General features: G+C 41.9%; 1 protein-coding gene across 3 annotated transcripts in view; it reads left to right on the top strand.

Annotated features, from left to right (window-relative positions):
• Positions 1-19,821, top strand: part of GABRD (gamma-aminobutyric acid type A receptor delta subunit) — a 77,686-nt gene that overhangs the window by 56,748 nt on the left and 1,117 nt on the right. The window contains exons 1-8 of one of the 3 annotated variants that reach the window (XM_008503601.2): positions 5,789-5,856; positions 13,660-13,772; positions 14,348-14,415; positions 14,511-14,731; positions 15,536-15,618; positions 17,797-17,934; positions 18,806-18,961; positions 19,537-19,754. In XM_008503601.2, the coding sequence (XP_008501823.1) occupies positions 5,789-5,856; positions 13,660-13,772; positions 14,348-14,415; positions 14,511-14,731; positions 15,536-15,618; positions 17,797-17,934; positions 18,806-18,961; positions 19,537-19,754 (1,065 nt within the window). Of the gene's footprint in view, positions 1-5,788; positions 5,857-6,660; positions 6,753-13,659; positions 13,773-14,347; positions 14,416-14,510; positions 14,732-15,535; positions 15,619-17,796; positions 17,935-18,805; positions 18,962-19,536; positions 19,755-19,821 lie in introns of those variants that run through there. The other 2 variants (XM_030463587.1, XM_030463586.1) reach the window with 2 other exon arrangements.

The raw sequence follows: 19,821 nt of genomic DNA, 5'->3' as shown, positions 1-19,821 counted from the left end.
CACATTCTGAATGCCTCCTCCAGCTTCAGCAGCTACTGCAGCTTTTGAGGCTCCTTCTAACACTTCAACAATTGTTACATTATGCACAGAATCACTACATGAAAACGTATTTAGATGATATTTCAGGAATTTGCATAGTAAAGCTACAAGTCAGTATTGATAAAATGTGTCTCAGTTGGAATGTTCTGTTCTTCTGAACCTGCTGTTTGCTCCCATGCCTTCAGTTACCAGATTTTAGCTCTTGATTGTTAATTAACTGTGTTTCCTTTCTATTTCTATTTCTATTCCATGTATTACCTTGACAAAGTCAAGGAATGGTGCAGTTACATGCACAGAAAAGCAGATTCTTGTCCTCTTATTCTTGGCACCAGGCCTAAATGACATGCCAGAGAAATTCAGCTATTCAAAGATTCAGAGTGGTTCAGTTATTAAAATATTGAGACATCATTCTGTAAGCAGAGCTCTGTACTGAAATAGACTCTGATCTGTACACAGAGATGGATGGGATTCTCAGATTTATTTAACTCCTCAATTGTAAGAAATATTTCTGTAATTTTTTATAGTTGCCTTGGGAAGTAAGTTCTGGTATTTTGATACCACGCATATAAGCACGTGCTGCTCATCTAAGTATTTATTTCCACTGGTACCCCCAGTATAGAGTATATCTTACTCACAGGGACCAGTTAATTGTCCTACACTTAGGCTCTAGGTTCTCATTCTTGAGAAATACATGGACATTCTTAGCTCTGTAGACTGTGGAACCTTGATTTTATGCCATCTATTCGTATTACATAAAACAAATTACATACAGACATTTGCAGGATTAAAGCTACAAGATGTAGGCTAAAAATATGCAGTGATTAACTGTATAGCTCTCTCTGCAGATCTAGAATAGATCTCACTGTGGTTAACTCTAAACCTGCCAGTTCTTGCATTCCTATATTTGAATGTGAAAGATCCGAGCACATTTCTGTCCCCCAAGAAAACACGTGTGATAACACCTGGCAAAATCACTGATTTTTAGTTTCTTGTGGTATTTTTATGTGAGGTATTTATGCAGAGTTCACAACTGTTTGGATGATTTTTGTAACTACAAGAAGGAAGAAAGGGAACTGCAGTTCTAGCAATGAAAAAACCATGAGGGTAGCCTCTAAGTGTCCCTTAAACCTCAGCAGCACTTAGTCCAGAAGAAGAGCTGGTTTGTAACTTCCCTGTAAAACATGATTTAACCACTGCTGCAGCATTTGGAGGTGACTAGAAACTGAACTGCCATTCCTAGGACACCTTGCTCTAGTATTTACTCTGAACCAGAACAAAGTTCCGGCTGCTAATCCAACTTAATAACACAACTTAATAATACAAAAGCAGCAGACATTTTGTTGTGAGTTTTACAGCAGCCCCCTTCCTCCCAGCACTGGGGATTTCAGAGGGCACACTGCCTCTTACACCTGCACCATTTCCAGGCCACTGGCCATGACTTGGGGTCAGGCAATCCAGATTTTTATCTCCCATAGAGACGTGACAAGACAGAAGGTACCTGCAGTTCCTCTGAAGATGCTAAATTATGTCTCCCCAGAGAAGTTTGTATCTCCCAATCCATAACTTATGCCTATCAATTTATAGTCTGAATCTATTCCAGCTTTAAGCTCCAGATTCACAAAAAGGCATTGGCTGATGCTACTTTTTTAGGTTTTGTAAGTGCTGACCACTGGTGATGCATCCCTAAGAATCTGGGTAACACAAGTGTAATATAAAGTATAACATAAAAGTATATTATAAAAGTATATAAAAACTTATATATATAAAAGTATAATATAAAATCCTGCTTGTTTCTTACTGTGAAGTTAAATTTAGAGGCTACTTTGCTAGCACCTCCAGATCAGTTTGAGCCTCAGCAGCACTGGACAGTTGGTTTGCTATATGGCTACATACTGTGCTTCTCCAGGCAGTTGGCATTTCTTTTCTGAACGTTTCCAAGGTGACAGCAGCTCATATATGGAGCTTTCTAGCTTTTAGGCAGGAAGACATGCCAATAATGGAATCTTAATTTTTGCAGCGTGGTTCACATCAGATTACATAAAACAACTTCTGTGCCCATATTCTGTGATAGGGATCAACTTTTTGACTGTAAATAGTGGCAAAACATCAATTAGCATCTTAACAAGGACTCATCCGTACAGCTGTAGTAAGAAAGAATGAGGGGGCATTTGCTCCCAGAGAACTCCAAGGGAATGAGCAGGGATGGCATCAGCTGAGAGTGCACCACTGAGAGTAAGAGTCATCTCCAGGCCTGGAGCAGCCCTGGCTCAGGGACAAAGTGAGGAATCTCATCCCAAATCTGGGAAGAGAAAAAGAGGTCCAAGAGTCTGGCCATGCTGCCTTTCGTGCTCATTAAAAAAAACCTATGTAGACTGAGGGAGGAATCAGGTCTTCTACAGAACACTTGAAATCTGATATAAACTACATTGCTCATCCAGCTCTTTAGGTGAAAGGAAAATTAACATTGTGGTCATACTGATTTTTATTAAATGCAGACACTTTTCAGCTGGGGCCCCAGGGATGTGCAGACAGTGCAAGCACAGCACAACCTCTGAAGTCCCACCATGTGGTTGCGACTGTTATTCCCAAATCTCATTTATAAAAATAGACATATGTGTGTAATTTATATATCTAGAGACATTTGGCAACGTTGCCACAACAGTCTTTCATGAGCTGTTTATGTAGAATTGTGGGGGAATGAAACTAATTATCCATGTGGTACATTTTTTGCCTCTAAAAATTACATGTGACAACATGACATCCTTATTTTGCTGGCAGTAAAACCACCTGTCCTCTTTAGAAAATGATCTATTCAGAGTCATGCAGGTGATTCAGTGCAACTGCAAAATAAATTGAAATAATGTCCTTTTGATATGTTCTCTGTGGGTTTATGTGTATAACAGCAAAGATAAAGTTTGTCCCAAACTGCACCACTCTTGCCTGACAGCCCAGTCATGTTGGAGCATGGATGGATCCCTGATCTCTGTGTGCAAGGTCAGATCACAGGGTGGGTATTTTCATAAAAACTGGTGCCTCCAGCCCTGCAGATTGAAGAGAGGTAGTCATTTAATTGAGTGATAATAAGGCTTAAGAAAAATTTTGTATCATGGGCCATCTTTTTAAGAATATTTGACAGTTCCCTGCCAGTAGCTAAAGTAAAGCTTTAATTGTTTTAAGAGGATTGGATCAGAAAGATCTGGGAGCTTATTTATTTTGTTTTGTTTTGATGTTTTAATAGCAATTTTAATTGTTTTTTAATCTGCCTCTTGAGCAATTTTAATCTGTCACTGACTGTAAAGAGCTTGGGATATTCTGAGAGAATTGCAGGAAATTAAACATATTGTAGATCATTATTATTTCATCCTCTCCTTTTGGCTAATAGGAATTACCAATTTTGAGTGGGGGTGTACATATATGTAACAGCCTACTTTGCTTAAATATGTATTTGTGTGCAGTAAAAGCAAGGCTGACTGACCTACCATTTGTCCTTCTTCTATATGATATAGAGGCTATAATTAAAGCCCATTTGTGTAAAAGGTTATCTGTTTTTGAGAGAAGTTACACATTTATTTCATGGATCTTAAAACATCTCTGTTTCTGAGAAAGAGACACAAAGTGATAGCTAAATCAGTCCTGTGAAAGTAACATGAGGTCTTGTTAAACCCAGCAAAGCAAAGCACTTTCCTCATGGGATCAAAGTAGTGGTGAAAATGTAGTTGTTGTAAAATACAATTCTCCTGGTAATGATTCTTTTAAAGGATTGCCATTGTACTTTTACTTGTTTGAATGATCAAATCTGTAACAATGCTTATGTCTTCCCAGTGTGTGTTGCCATGATGTACTTACACCAACACACACACTTACATGTGTGTTACACATGTGTAAAATGCACACACACACACTGAGTGTGCAAATGGCCTCAGCTGATTTCTGCTGGTTTTACAGATCTATGCTGCAGACAGAGAAAACTGGTTGTTATTTTTTTACTGGTAAGTTAGATGACAGCTGTCAAGCCAGAGAAAAACAATACCAAGGAATTCTCAGAGCAGGCATACAGCTCATCAGAACACCATCCTTAAGAGTAGGGAAAATACGAAAAAGCAGCAACTGAAAATGTCCTGAAAGGTGTAAATCTGTTCTGTTATCGAGTGAGATGAAATAATTCTATTCTGTATGTCATCCTCTGAATTCCATTTGAAATTTTTTTGTTTCCCTTCTCCAAAAAAAAACATTTTTCATGCAACAATCCAACTATTTGGGTTTAAATTTAGGTCTCTCCCTCCTTAGCATGCATTAGCTGCAGGCATGACCACTGAAATATGCAAAGGAGGGGAAAAATCAGAAAGAAAATAAATTATCACACCATTCTGACATGTCTGTGGCACATCATCCTGTATGTGTGTGTATGTATGTTTGGGTAGGTATTGTGTTTGTCTGTGCACAGTGTGCAGATAATTCTCCTCCTGGATCCCATGGGGCTGTTAATCCCCTCACCCACCACCCCTCAGTTGTCATTTGAACCATTGTCATTAAATAATAATACAAAATTAAGCATACAAAACGAGGAACACTTTACCCCAGGTGCATCCTTTCATTTGATTAAGGTATCTGCACATTCTTTTTTGCTCCTTCACAGTGTTTCCTTTGTGGGTTGGTTTTAAAATTGTCATTTTGGATTGAACAGCACCAAAAAGGAGAGGAGGCGGAGGAGGAGAGAAGAAAAGAGCGAATATGGAGGAGAAAATCGAGTTTGACCTGCAAGTAGAACTGAAACCAAACTCCCTCAAAGGCTTGTGGCCAGGCTCCCCCTGCCCTGCTGCGCTGAGCCCCTTCCTCGGGAGCAGGCTGAGGTCCCGGGAGTTCGGAAGACACAAAAGATGGAACCGTGCACCTAACGATGCCAGCAGCTCGGGATGGAGCATTGCAAGGGCGGTTGCACAGCTCCGGGCTCGCTGAAGTCACTCGAAGCGGCTGACTTGAGCGATGCCCCTCGGGAACCTGAGCGAGGAGGCAGAAGTTTGTAACACCTTGGCTCTGCCTCTCGCGGGTTCGTACCGCCCGCCTGGGACAGCTTTTAGAAAGCGAGGAGGTGGCAGTTCTCCCCTCACTACAGCCCTCCCTCCCCCCCTATTTATATCCCCTCTCTCCTTGGAAAGCTGCTGGAAGCCGGGCTGCAGCTGCGGTCGCCCCGGAGCCGTACAGCGGGATTTGCAAAGGAAGGCGGGGGCAGCTCCCGGCACACACCCGGCTCCTGCTACTCTCCTGCCCATCTCTTGCCCTTCTCCCTCTCCCCAGCCCACTCCTCCTGGCTCCGGACAGCCCACGCTCCATGGCTGCATTTCCCGCAGGACATGTCTAGCATCCCCGCAGCACTTTTAGTTTGCTCCCCCCCTGCCCTCGGTGGGATTTATCTATCATTTCGGAGGTTATTTTCGGCAGCCAGCTTCGCACCCGGGAGGAGCGGCCGGAGAAAGAACCGGGCGGCTCTGAAGGCAGCCGGGGAGGTGATGCCAAAGCCGGGCAGCGGAGCCGGGCGGGGGTGAGCGGCGGAGAGACCCCCCCGGCTCCGGGTTCCCGGGCACTGCCGAGATTGTGGGGGCTGCTGCTGCTGAGCAACAAGACCTTACTTGAAACTCAGCCTCAACTTATCACGGCAAGCAAGGATGGAAACTCTCCTGGAGCTGTGGAGCTGCCCCGAGAGCCAGGGAACCTGGGTTTTGTTTGCCACCGTCTAATAAATGGGAGTAAAATGGAATTTCTCACCTGGGTTTTGCCTGCCTTGGTTCTACTGTGCACCCAGCAGCACAGGTGTATCAGGTAAGACAATTCCTTTGTTCTTAGCCTGGTCTCAGGCAGCAGAGCTGGTGGGGTGGCTGGGGTGGAAATGCTGGCTCTGGCTCTAGCTTGTCCCTGTTGTGCTCCTTGCTCCCACTTTTCTCAGGGATGTCCTCCACTTGAGGGCTGCAATGCTAGAGCAGTAGAAAAGGGTCTTTATGAAGAGTTTCCTCAGTCTGCTCTCCATTTTTTTTTTTTTTTTTTTTTTTTTTTTTTTTTACCTTGGGTTGATCAGTTTGTAACAAGAGGCCCGTGGAAGCTCTTTCCTGAGGGCATTTGCTCTGAACTGGGGGCAATCACATTTTGTGCTGGCTCTGCACATCCCTGTGCAGCCTCATCCCCTAACCCAGCTCTGTGGGGTCCTGCTTGGGCATGAAACTCCCCCATAAACCCAGCCCAACCAGTGGGGTACCAACTGAACAGCTTTGCTTAGGGCCTCCATAGGCACAATTAAAAACCCCAAAATCCAGACAGTCCTTTCTAATGGGTTCATCAAGCCTCCTGAACTTGAGATGAGAGGAAGAGACTGGCAGAGAACTTAGGGAAAAAAAAAAAAAAGAAACGAAAAATAAATTTGGAGAACACCAACCACTTCTAAAAACAATAAATTGTAAAGATACATGTTTGCAATTCCCTGTCTCTGCTCCTGAAGGTGTTAGCTAGGCAACCAGCTATGGTCTCTATATATGCTCTACAGATCTGGAGGCTGGATGTGGAGAAAGCTTGCCATGATTATGCAATGAAAATAGAAGGGGGAGTAAAAAAGAACTTGCTGCATGTAAAAACATGCCTGCATCACCCAGAGCAGGGATGGCTGTGCTTCTGAAGGGGTCTTCCTACTGCTACTTTATAGATATTATTAATAGCTCCAGAGGAGTGTATGAAGAAATGGGATAATTGTAGTAAGGCAGCATTGCTGTTACAGTTTTTTGAATTAATTAGTGAGATCTGGTATTTTTACTGGTAAGGAAAAGGATCCTGTGGTAGAGGAAGTGTCAAGTCAACTGCCCTGATTCAGGACTGAAATGATGATTTATCTCGTGACCTTGAATCTGGTACCCAGGGTCAGAACCTGACACCCTCATGCTCTGGAGCAATCCAGTGTTACAGTGAAGGCAGAGAAATACTGCTTGACCTAAGGGCACTGAGATCTTGCCCATCATTTTCATGAGCCTCTATCTGCACTTGGGCTAGCATTATCTACTTTGGTTCAAAAGTGGTGTTTGGGTATAAAATTACAAAAAACAAAAAAGGAAGAATTTTGAGGAAGATTCAGCCTTCTCAGCCTCTGTCTTCAAGGTCTTTTTCTAGGCACACCAGCTGCTAGGATATCTGCAAGCTGAAATTTGTTGGATAAATTATTTTGTGTCTGGATTAATTACCAAGTTATTTGACTTTTTTCTTCCAGTTACACAGTAGTGATGAGCTTTTTGTTAGAAATAAATATAGTCATGTAGGCCAAGGCAAAATCTGCCTTGTGAAATTCCAGCTGTTCACTGTGTAGTAGTTTTCCAAATCTGCCAAAGTGTAAAACATTCAGTGGTCCCAGAAAGCTGTTTTGTTTAGCACCACAGTCCTCCAAATATCCAGGATTTAGCATGGCTATGGCAGGACACTGTTCAGTCTTGTAAAAAGTAACCTTGCTTCCCTGTGACTTCTGCTGAGCTGAACAGAACTAAGACAAAAATTTATCATTGCACCAGTAAAATTTCTTGCAGACAGGCAACCTATAGAGTAATACCCCTTGTAGGGGCCCAAGGAGCACATCATTGGCTGCCTTGGAGCTCTGCAATCTGACTTATTTTTGGTAGGAGATGCTTTTATGAAGAGCACCGTTTTATTAATTCTGTGGTTTTATAATCATGGGCAAAACTGCCAAAAGCTACGTTTTTTAGCTCTGGTTTGCTTTTCTAAACTAAATAGGAAATAGTGATCCCTGGTGCTGCTGGCAGAGACCACCCAACACCAGGTTCTCTGCTGGTGAGGTCTATGGGCTGTGTGTCGACAGGTGTAAAAAACAGCTCAGAAAAGGAAGAACATTTAGGGAGTCCTGAAGTCAGTGGCATGATGGAAGATAGCCCAAAGGCAAAGCTACCTCTGATGACAAAGTTAAGGTCTGGCAGAGGAGGGGGGTGGCAATACATGTAGCCTGCTTCCTCAGAGCATTTTTGAATATCCTATAGGAGTGCTTTAGAGAGCTGCATTTGAAACAAATTCTCAGTGCTATTTGAGGGAGCCAAATTCAACCTAAATCACCACATCCTTGTTACCCAGTGTTGTTTCCCATTAAACACTTTTAAAAAGTAGTATAGTTTTATTTGGTCTGCTTGAGGCCGTGATCAGTGGCAAAAGACTTGGTGTTTATATGATGGAGAGCTCTTTGGGGCAAAGATTGGAGCTTCTACTATTTTCTGTTTGCTGTGCTGCAGAGGCTGCACTAATAAATGTGTCAGAGTGGATGAGATTCATCTGCTGAAATACACTTAATGAAATATTTGTGTGGGGAAAGAGTGCTACTGATAGAGTTTGGGACTGTGTGTCTGTACTTGGCAATTGTTTACTGAAAGATTTTAATTCTCTAATTAAAAATAGGTATATCTTTTATATGGGAGAGTCTACTGTGTAAAATGACTTCTATACATTTGCATAGAATTGTTTTCCTGTTGAGTCTCCTTCAGTCTTTTAGTTCTGTTCATGGAAACAGCTGCTTTAACACATGAATATGTGATCCATTTTCTACAGCTTGAAACTCGCAGAGAGGAGGAAACAAGGGCTTTTATATTCAAAAGGTTGCCATGAATTAAGCCTAATGATTTTTCAATTACATTTCAAAATAGAAAACATATTTACAGTGTGCTTCACTGAAGAGTCAGGAATGGCAGATGGGAAGGACACATGTACTACTCTGGATAATCCTGCCCTTTGACAGATTGCTCACTGACCTTGCAGGGTATTCTTTGCCTTTTTCCCAAGAAAAGGTTTTCTTGAGTGGCAATGACATCTGGGACATTTGTCCTCAAAAGATTATTTCAAAGAAAATGAAATGTACACCATCCCAGTCCTCCCTTTCAGTCAGGCTAGTGCATCACTTGCTACACATGACTGTGTTGCCACTTGGGCCTGGTGCACAGGAAAGATAAGCTTGTTGATGAGCTGTTATGCCCCCTGAATTTTACAAATCAGTAGCTTAATTTTACAAAGTCCTTTTCTTACTAAAACAAGCTTTACAGCAGCTTACGTCAGAAAGCAAAGTTGCTGAATCAACTAATAGTAGTTTCCTTTCTTTTCATCTTTACTGCTTACACTATGAAAAGTTAATCCCTTCCAAAGCATCTTCTCTATTCTGGCCTCCCTTTTCAAGGTACAATAATATTTTAGGCCATGTATAATCCCAGCTGCTTATCAAGGATGAATGACACTCTACTATTGCCCTTCCTGGAACTCTGAAGGAGTGGATATGATGTACAGCAGCCTGGAGGAATGGCTCAAAGGAGTAACTACAAACTGGCCTCTAAAAGCCATGAAAATAAAGGTCTGCTTTTCACTGAGGACTGCAAATATTCACACTTTTGTCTTCATCCCATTAAAAAAAACCCTAAAAAATAGAGGTATTATAGGTAGAATAATATTCTTTAGTTTGTTATTTCTTCCCTCCCTCAGTATTCTTATGGGACAAAAAAAGAGGGAAATGGGAGATTTCTGCTAAGCTGAAGGACCTGGAGAGCCTTTAGACCTAACGAGCACAAGTTAGACAGACACAAGCAGAACCTGGACACATTTACACCATGCTGAATCACACACCCAGGTGTGCAGCCCCTGACACAGTGGTTCTCCTGTCTGTGTTCTTTCCCTTGCTCCATCAACCTCCCTGGCAGTCTGCCAAAATGTAATCTGAAGAATATGGCTGCTTAAAGTGATCACTGGATAGTTTCAAGGTAAAGTTGAGAGTAGAGGTTGGAAAGGAGCTCTGGAGGTCATTTGGTCCACCCCCTGCTGGAGCAGGGCCACCCAGAGTTGGTTGCCCAGAGCCACATTCAGGGAATTTAAATATCACCAAGGAGGGAGAGCACAGCCTGTCCCAGAGCTCAGCCACTCCACAGTGAAAAGGGTTTTCCTGATGCTCGAGCAGAACCTGTGTGCCCCTCACTCCCAGCCCTGTCACTGCCTCTCTGGAGCAAGCCAGGCTCTGCCTGCTTGCCCCTGTGCTCAGCCCTGGTGAGGCCACAGCTTGAGTCCTGTGTCCAGTTCTGGGCCCCTCAGCTCAGGAAGGAGATTGAGATGCTGGAGCAGGTCCAGAGAAGAGCAAGGAGGCTGTGAAGGGATCCAGCAGAATTCCTGTGAGGAAGGGCTGAGGGAGCTGGGGGTGTTGAGGCTGTAGAAGAGGAGGCTCAGGGGAGACCTCATCACTCTCTACAACTCCCTGAAAGGAGGTTGGAGCCAGGGGGGGGTTGGGCTCTTTTCCCAGGCAACTCTCAGCAAGACAAGAGGGCAGGGTCTCAAGTTGTGCCAGGGGAGGTTTAGGTTGGAGATGAGAAAGAATTTCTTTCTGGAGAGGGTGATCAGGCATTGGAATGGGCTGCCCAGGGAAGTAGTGGATTCTCCGTGCCTGGAGATATTTAAAAAGAGCCTGGATGTGGCACTGAGTGCCATGGGCTGGGAACCACGGGGGGAGTGGATCAAGGGTTGGACTTGGTGATCTCTGAGGTCCCTTCCAACCCAGCCAATTCTAGGATTATATTATTCTGTGCTTTATACCCTCCCTGCACAGATTCATGTGCATTAATTAGATCCCCCTTGAGCCTTCTCTCCTCCAGGCTGAGCAGTCCCAGCTCCCTCAGCCTCTCCTCACATGAGAGATGCTCCACTCCCTTAAGCATCTGCATGAAAAAGGCTAATGTTAGCAAAAGCTTTTGGTGACTCTGTGATATCTGTAGGTTATTTTGATTCATATATTCTCTGTGAGTATCTAGGAGGCATTCTGTGAGCACCATGCTAGTGTGTGAGTAACTGAGTATGGATGATTTTGTTGCCCATTTCAAAGAAATTAAAAAATGAACCAGCACTGTAAACATCAACCAAGTAAATCTAGCCATAAAATTATTCCATCTGTAATACTTCAATAACTCCCACTGGTATTAAGTGCATATAGCTCCACTAACACATTTGTTCAACTGATGATCTGACCCTAAGGCTTTATTAATAATAGAAACAAGATTCATTTTAATTGTGTCATGGATATTTAAGTAAAACTCCCTCTAGATTGTAATCTGCTTAAAACACATGGCAAGCTATAGCCCCCAGTTTTTAACCCAGCTCTCATAATTTTAATTTCTTTTTATCTCTCTGGCTCTCCTTGATGCCATTAAAACAGAATACTGACATGGGATGACTGCTGCATACTGTAAATGCAGGGAGCAGCAGAATCTGTTTTCATTGTTTTTCTCAGGTTGAGTACTCACAAATACACCTGGTGTTCCAATTCTACAATGGCTTGTACCAAGTCCTTTTGTACTGTTGTGTCTGTGGAAGTGCATGGGCACTGTCCCATCCTGGCAGAGCAGGCACATAGCACAGGTCCCTCATGTGCAGTCACTGTATTGTTTTCAAAACACTTTCTAGAACTCAGCTGCTGTTCTAGCAACAGGAGTTGAAAAGCACCATCTATTACTGGAAAAGTGAAGAGATTTTAGGCAAGTGTATTAATTCAAGAGTATTCTAAATGCCTGTAATTATGAAAAGGTTTGAAGTCTCATTCTTTACCTATAGAAGGAGGAGCTCAGACATTTTGCTGATTAGGAACACCATCAGATATCTGTGGCTGACACTTATGAGTGACAAATAAGTACATTTTTAAACAAAATACTTTCAACATAGTCTCATATTCTCTAATCTGCTGAGGACTTAATTAAAAATATATTTCTTTCCTGTATTAATGGATAGCCTTAGCATTTCCAGAAATAGGGTAATGCATGTAAAAAAAACAAATTAAAGCATTTCTGAGCTGCAGTGTTTGATGGTATTGCAGAAAAAGCCAGACCTTAGAATCTGGATCTTGCCAAGTATTAGGAAACCATCATTTCATTTAAGTAAATACTGACAGTTGGATGATTGAAAGACCAGCATGCAAGAAACAATAGTCTGATAGAAAGAAATATTTATATAGTTGATGAGACCCAATAAAGAAGGCAGAAATTCTGGCAACATCTGTTTTAAATCTTCAAAGCCCTCATCTAAATCAGTTATGTTATTCCAATTTATGTAGCTGAAAATATGGCTCTGAGTCTTCCAAGATCCTTACTCAGAAGAGATACAGGAACCTGAGAAACAGTCATTTGAGATGAATGTACAGCAGTGTGCTCCTGGCAAGGAAATAGTACAAATACAGTTTAATAGATGACCTCAATTTTAGCATGTTTCTGTGAACTAATGAAGTTTCAGGTTGGAGCAGCATCCTTATGCTTTAAGGTCACTTAAGCTCTGTTAATGTTTCCAGTGTCCCTGCTGCTCAGAACTTACGTCTATACATTGAAATCCCAGAACTCCTTCATTACATAATTGACTCCCGTGGGTGGGGCAATCAAAGATTTTTCTTTCAGTCCCTTGTGAGAAGAAGAGTTGGGTACTGTAGGATACTTTGGTGCTACACTGGCATGTGCTGAGCTGAATGCCCAGCCTGGCTCATTCTGGAGAGAACAAACGTGCTTTATGTGGGTCAATGCCACAGCAACATTGGAAGGAAGTTACATAAATACCAAGACATATTGTTGATGGTTTATTCCTCTGCAGCCTTTCATCAGTGCTCAGGGAGTTGCTCTTTGTTACCAGTGAAGTATCTCTCAAATGCCACGTTTATTGTTGGGTGGAAGGTGCTAAACCAGTGCTCAGACAGCTCTGGTTCAGTGCTTGCATTCAGACACAGGCACTCTCAAGCCACTGGCGAATCTTCTCTTTGCAAATAGTTGTGGCAGATGTTTGTCACAGTCCTTCACTTATCTGTTCCTGTCATGTCATCACAGTGCTGACAAGGGCAATTGTGTGAGCAGGCACAGATCTGCTCCAAACGAAGTCTTCCAGCTCAGTTTAAACAGTTAATGAAGACAATAAAAGCTTTCCTTTGTTTATAGGGATTGCCAGGGGAGGGGGGAGGCCCCTTTTTGGTGGTGCTATGCTTTCAGCTGTTCACTTGTTAGGTGACTGTACCTCTGCAGTGTTCAGGGGGTTGCACACCTCTTAGCATTGCTTTTCATATTCCTGAGGCCCTGTGGCACTTTTCACAGTATGCAAGATGTTAAATCCAGATTTCAGCTGTGTAATTTTTACTGTTTTCCCATCACAGTTGACAATATACCAGTTGCCTTGATCTCAGCTGTTCCACAGTGGTACCAGGAGCTGTCACAGCTGCTGTGTCCTATTATCCACATAGCTTCATTTCAGCATCCACAGGTGCATCTTCTGCAGTACACAAAGTGTCCTGATTTACCTCAGGCTTTCTTTACTTTTCTAAATATTTTCCCAACTTTTTTTGTAAGGAATAAACTTTTAAAAGTATGTGCTTCTACTTCAGAAAGAGACCATAGTCTTGCCTGAAATAGGTTTCGATTTAAACAGAAATATCTGAAATTGTTTTCCTATTTATATACAGTATTTTTTTACTAAATTACCAGTATAGTTGATTATCTTGTAGGTGACCTCTGGTGTAAAAGAAACCAATCTCCTTCATTTTCTGTTACTTTTGTGTTTGTAAACATGGCCAGGTTTTAACAGCTACATATTCTCTTTACCTAGAGCTATGAATGACATCGGAGATTACATAGGTTCCAACATTGAAATCTCCTGGTTACCCAACCTGGATGATTTAATGAAAGGCTATGCAAGAAATTTCAGGCCTGGGATTGGAGGTGAGACTCTGAGAGTAATGACCCTTTTTTTATTATAGTCCTCCTACTCTTTAATGTCTATGTGAATTTCATCCTCTACGCAAGTAAAAGGTCCTGGTTGTCTATTATTTAGATACTGGAAATAATGTCAGTCAACAATTTGCTTGATCTTGAAAACAGACTCTACAAAGCAGTTAGCAGCACAGCCTTCTTGTTGATACAATTCTCAAATCACTGATTTCTAAGTTGAAGGAATTTTGGATTACATTAAATGGTAATAATTTCTGCATTCACTTGAAGCCATGCTGTCTGGAACTAGATGGTGTGGTTTCCAGAAAGGATTCCATAATTGTCATTAGGTGTGATTGTATCTCCTGTCCTTTGTCACTGAAGTGGTGTTCTCTTGGAAACTGAGGATGCAATGTGTAAAAGATTTAACTCTTTTAAGGTAGATTTTACTTGGAAAGAGTATCTTATCATGGAAAACACTTGTATGAGTTCACTCTGCATGAAAGAATTACCAGTTTTAGGTCACCTGTGTTTTTGTGGGTATTATGTTGATGTACATCATCCTCCATTCAAACTTTTTTCCTCAGGTCCTCCTGTTAATGTTGCTCTTGCAATCGAAGTAGCCAGCATTGACCACATCTCAGAGGTGAACATGGTATGTTGCCAGTTAAACAGGAAACAATACATTTCTAGGCACTCTCACTGTGTTTGTTCAGTATCCATGTTTCATCAGGATTTCTCTTCTCACAGGAATACACCATGACAGTGTTTTTGCACCAGAGCTGGCGAGATGACCGCCTGTCTTACAACCACACCAATGAAACTCTGGGCTTAGACAGTCGCTTTGTGGACAAGCTCTGGTTGCCAGACACTTTCATAGTGAATGCCAAGTCTGCCTGGTTCCATGATGTGACTGTGGAAAACAAACTTATCAGGCTCCAGCCAGATGGAGTCATTTTATACAGCATCAGGTAAGTAAGGAAGCCTGCAAGTGTTCTCTTTCCTCCATTAACTTTTTGAGCAGTCTGTAAATAAACCACTTAGTTTTCATAGGATGATTTCCTAAAATTATTATTAATTTAAACCAGAAGAAAGCAGTGGTTACTCCTGTCATAGGTCCCTTGGCTTTACCAGGGTTACACTGCCAGGAAGGTACCCTGGGTAACACTAAATGTTTTCCACCCCATAATCTCTGATCACTTTCAGAATGTCCTGAGTAGGAAGTAAGGATCTCCTAACTATTTGGTCACCAGGCAAGGAGATGCTGAATGCAGAGCAAAGATTCTGTTCTCTGACCATTTTCTGGGGGAGCTATGAACCTGATCTAGGCTCAACTTCCCCATCTTTCAGAGAAAGTAGTATTTCCTCACTTTGGAAGAGTGTTGTTGTTACAGTTCAGTAACTATGTTTAAAGTTAATGTTGTAAAAATTGATGAGTGTGCACCTTTGAAACAAAAAGTCCAAAGTCACCCCTAAGCTATTGGAAAAGATCTTGGGGGCAGTGGCAGGGAGGAGATATGGCTCAGAAGTGTCCTTTTTATCATCAGCAGTTTCTGAAGCATCCTCTGACATTTGACAAGTCATTTGACCTTTCTCCAATTTCCCCTACCTTTGGGTTCCCCACAGACTTAGTAAAGACAATAGCCATAAGGACATGGGAAACAGTTTCCTGTAGCAGTATTAAAGTTTCAAAGTTTTCCATTTGGTCTTCAAATTAAAAGATGAGAAGGCTCTATCTGAATGCAACTAACGGGTGTTCACATTGCTTGGAACAGGATTACCTCAACAGTGGCCTGTGACATGGACCTTTCCAAGTATCCCATGGATGAGCAAGAATGCATGTTGGATTTGGAGAGCTGTAAGGGCTGAGTACAGTCTTTCCTATCATCTGTATTTGGGTACTGTGTGGTACTGAGCCTGCTGGAGTTTGCTGGAATGATTTTGTTTCAGTCAGTAATGTAGGGGATACCTTAGGATTTAAAAGTAAGGGATACAAACATAAATCCCTTCATTCGTTTGGGGCACTAAACTATGGACTTTCGAGTACCAGTTCAGCTGTGATCCAATTCAGAACTCTAGGATTTAATTTAGTGAAGGTGAACAACTGACAGTTCTGCTGACAAATGTCTGGAACTTTGTGTCTCATGTAAAACCTAGTGCAGTTGTGACAGTCACTGGCAGTACTGAGGTTTGCAGCAAATCCAATAAGGATAAGTAGAGAACCCCAGAGGCAAATTTCAATGTGCTATTTTTTCTTTATGAGAAATTGGAAAAAAGAGTTCCCTGGTTTGAATGAATGCCACTGTGACTAACCCTTACAGGGCTGTCTGGTTTGCCAAGGCATTCCTGTGTCACAGAATCTATCAGAATACTGCATGGATTACCCTAAATTCAAGTGTATTCACAAAGGAGGGTGATGAATGAATTTATATTTTGTCCACCCTGTACTTCATCTATGATCTGTATGTAATTTTCATTAATTCTTTTGAAAGAAACTCACCACTGACACAAGCAGAGGCCAAGCAATCAAGGGCAATGAACCCAGCCTTTTGTGGTTATTATATCAAGGAGCTGAGAGGTCCTGAGGGCTCCAGAGGTTTCTGAAGAGCCATGTCTGAGCAGATTTGCTGGCCTATTGATGCAAATTTTTTGTGTTTTTTTTTCTCTAGCACTGACTTTGTTTTCTAGGCAATTAACCACGATACCATTTTATCCTGTCAAAAACAGCAATCTACAGTTTTACTTATGTAATCACCAAATGCAGAGGCAGCAGACAGTGAACAAGCCATCAGTTCTCTTGCCCAGCAAGCTCTGCATATATTTTTGGTGGTGTTTGAATTTTTAAATTGAATTTGAGGATTCTGGTTTCAGTGAAACAAACACAGAGAAATAAAGCCTCTTGAAACAGATGAATGGTTTAGTAGCACAGTGTCTACTAACAGTAAAACTAGGAAAGATCAGTTTCCTATGGATCTGCATAAATTCCATTAATATCCCTCCTTTCTCTCATGTCTCTGGTGCTCTGCACCTCTCCCCAGCAGTTATCTTCCAGCTGCCACCTTTGCCAAACCACAGGCATGGACACGAGGCTGAGTTAAACTGCTGATCTCTAACTGGATGCACCACTTTGATTTCCTTTTCTCTACGCCCTATTTCTTACAAACTTTTAAGAACCTGGCATCTCTGAAACTTTTACCTTTCTGTCATTTCTGTTGGAAATATTGAGGAAGTTCAAAGGCTGCTAGGAGGAGAACTGACAGCAAAACACTGCGTAGGCAGTTTGTGTAGGCATTATTTTCTGATTAAACTCCTTTAAGGCTGAGGGAGGCCCTAACAGTTGTTTCCAAGAGTGGGGATTCATCTGAACATGTTGCCTGTGTGCTTCACTTCCATGCAGTGTCCATTTGTAAGAGCACTGCAAGGAGGGATTGCAAGGGCAGATACAGATCCAACAGGACCCAGACTTTTTGGGGACACTGGGGGAATCCCTGACAAATGAAACCTGTTTCCTCAGCACTGCCTGACTGGTGCAGAGTACCTACCTCATCAAATCTGTGTGTGACCTTGGAGGCAGACTTCCAGTACAGAATTACAGGCTGATTTGCCTTCAGTAGGAAGGCAGAGATGGATCAGTTTTGGTAGTTATTTTCTTCTACAAACAGAAATGTCTGTGGCTCTAAGATCGAAGCACAGAGAGTAGGCTAGTTTGAGTGCTACAGTAACAGTTACTCTACTTTGAGTGAGTATGCTAAGAGCTTTTTGAATGATAATTTGAATATTTGTCATGACACTGAAGTATATTGTTCCATGCCACATATTGCTAGTCAGCATGAATCAACTTGGATTATTCTTCCTGTAGAAAAGCTACCCTAGTGTGACACTGATGCTGCCAGGACATGGAATTATCCAGACTGAGTCACAGCATGTTTGCAATGGAACTCAGGAAAATCAGTGTGGCTGAAGACTTCCATGATGAGTCCTTTAAGTTCTTAATTTCTTCCTCAAACTTTGTGTTTATTCAGCTTTCTCTTGGCAGATGGCTACTCTTCTGAGGACATTGTCTACCACTGGTCAGAAAACCAAGATGAGATCCATGGGCTGGATAAGCTGCAGCTTGCTCAGTTCACCATTACCAATTACCAGTTCACAACAGAAATGATGAACTTCAAATCTGGTAACAGGATCTGTCTTCATTTCAGGGACAGTATTTGACTTTTTCCTGCACAGGGAAACCTCCTGTATCTATAATAGAAAATCCTTCTTCTTAAGTGACTAATTTAAAAATGTGTCAGGTTTCTGATAAGAGTTTTCTTTAGCTTAGCTGAGCCTTCAGGTAGCCACTGCAGCATGTGATGTCATTTGACAAAATACTGCATGGAGTAGCCAGACAGCACTCTATTAAAAAAAACACTTGAGGTACAGCTCACAATTTCTTGACCTAATTTATGACTTCAGATAAAGAAAAATTTCCATTAGCCCTGATGTTCTGAGGTGTATGTTGTACCGTCAGACCATTGGAGTTCTAGCCAGTAGAAATCAGTGGTGTGTATGAGTATCTCTGGGTTTATTGCAATGTTTGTGAAAGATTGGAGTAATTTCTTTCCTGCTGATTTTTCATCCTCTTTCATGTATTCAAATTCTCATTTATGCTGCACATCTCCTCTAAGCTCTTTTTTTGAGTTTGAAATTAACTTGCCCTTTTAAAAAATCTAAATTTAGTATCTGGAGGACTTTCTACAGCAGATGATAAGACAGTTCACATTTTGAAGCAATACTGTTATTCGAGAAGACTCATGATTTTATTTCCAGATCTGGTACTGATATGACCTGAGACAAATCTTTTGACCTATTCGTAGTTAAAGTGCTAATGAGAACTGCAGTACCTCAGGCAGGGGGTTTGAAGACTAATTTAACAACATTCAAAAAAGCACCAAAAAATGCTGAAGAATGTAGTTCTGTGTCATGAGAAGAAAGAGTGTTTTGAATGTCAGTTTAGCTGCAATCCACACAGTCATAATCTTCCTTTGCCTGCCCCTTTTTTCCAGCAGGTCAGTTTCCCAGGCTCAGTCTCCACTTCCACCTCCGTCGGAACCGAGGAGTTTACATCATTCAATCTTATGTTCCCTCTATCCTCCTGGTGGCCATGTCGTGGGTCTCCTTCTGGATCAGTCAGTCAGCTGTGCCTGCCAGAGTGTCACTGGGTAAGGCAGACAGGCTGGGGAACTAACAGGGAAGGCTGGGTGCTGAAGATGTGATTATGCTCTCTGATAATCCCCATTCTACATGAAGGTGCATTTGTGAATCCTATGTTTACACTTGCAAAAGAGAAGGTCCTTTATAAGATTTTCTTCATATTTTAATTTCTGTTATGCTATCAGAGCAGCTGCTTCCATATAGAACAGAAAATAACCATCTAAAGATGGTTAAAAGCAATAGGAAATGTGAGGCAGATCTATGAAAGAACTGAGAGAGTGACAAAAATGGTCCTTGAGCTTGTGGATCTGTTTTTCTGAGTGAGGGCTGCAAGTCCAAATGCAAAAGTTTTTTGAGGGTTAAGTCTTCTGATGTTGTTTTTTCCTTCTCTAGACCAAACCCATGGAGAACATGTTCAAACTGCATCCCCATGCACAGTCTTCTACAAGCTCTCATGGTTTGAAAATCAGAACCATGCTGTTAAAGGGCTTCAACTGAGAAAATATTCCTCAGCTTCAGATCAGTAAATGCACTTATTATCGTGTATATTACGTAAAGTAACTTCTCTCACCCTCCACTGCAGGTATAACTACTGTTCTTACTATGACTACCCTGATGGTCAGTGCCCGTTCCTCACTCCCACGAGCATCTGCCATCAAGGCACTGGATGTTTACTTCTGGATTTGCTATGTGTTTGTCTTTGCTGCACTGGTGGAATATGCATTTGCACATTTCAATGCTGACTACATGAAAAAGCAAAAGAACAAGCAAAAGCTGAAGGCGAGAAGAAGGAGTGGAGAGGTCAGTGAGCATACTGTGAGTCACTTCACACAAGTAATCACCCTGCATTATGACCTTTTTCTACTAG

The sequence above is a fragment of the Calypte anna genome, chromosome 21 (genome assembly GCF_003957555.1).
Source record: "Calypte anna isolate BGI_N300 chromosome 21, bCalAnn1_v1.p, whole genome shotgun sequence".
Classification (NCBI taxonomy): Eukaryota; Metazoa; Chordata; class Aves; order Apodiformes; family Trochilidae; genus Calypte; species Calypte anna.
This window is presented reverse-complemented; position numbering and strand designations above follow the sequence as displayed.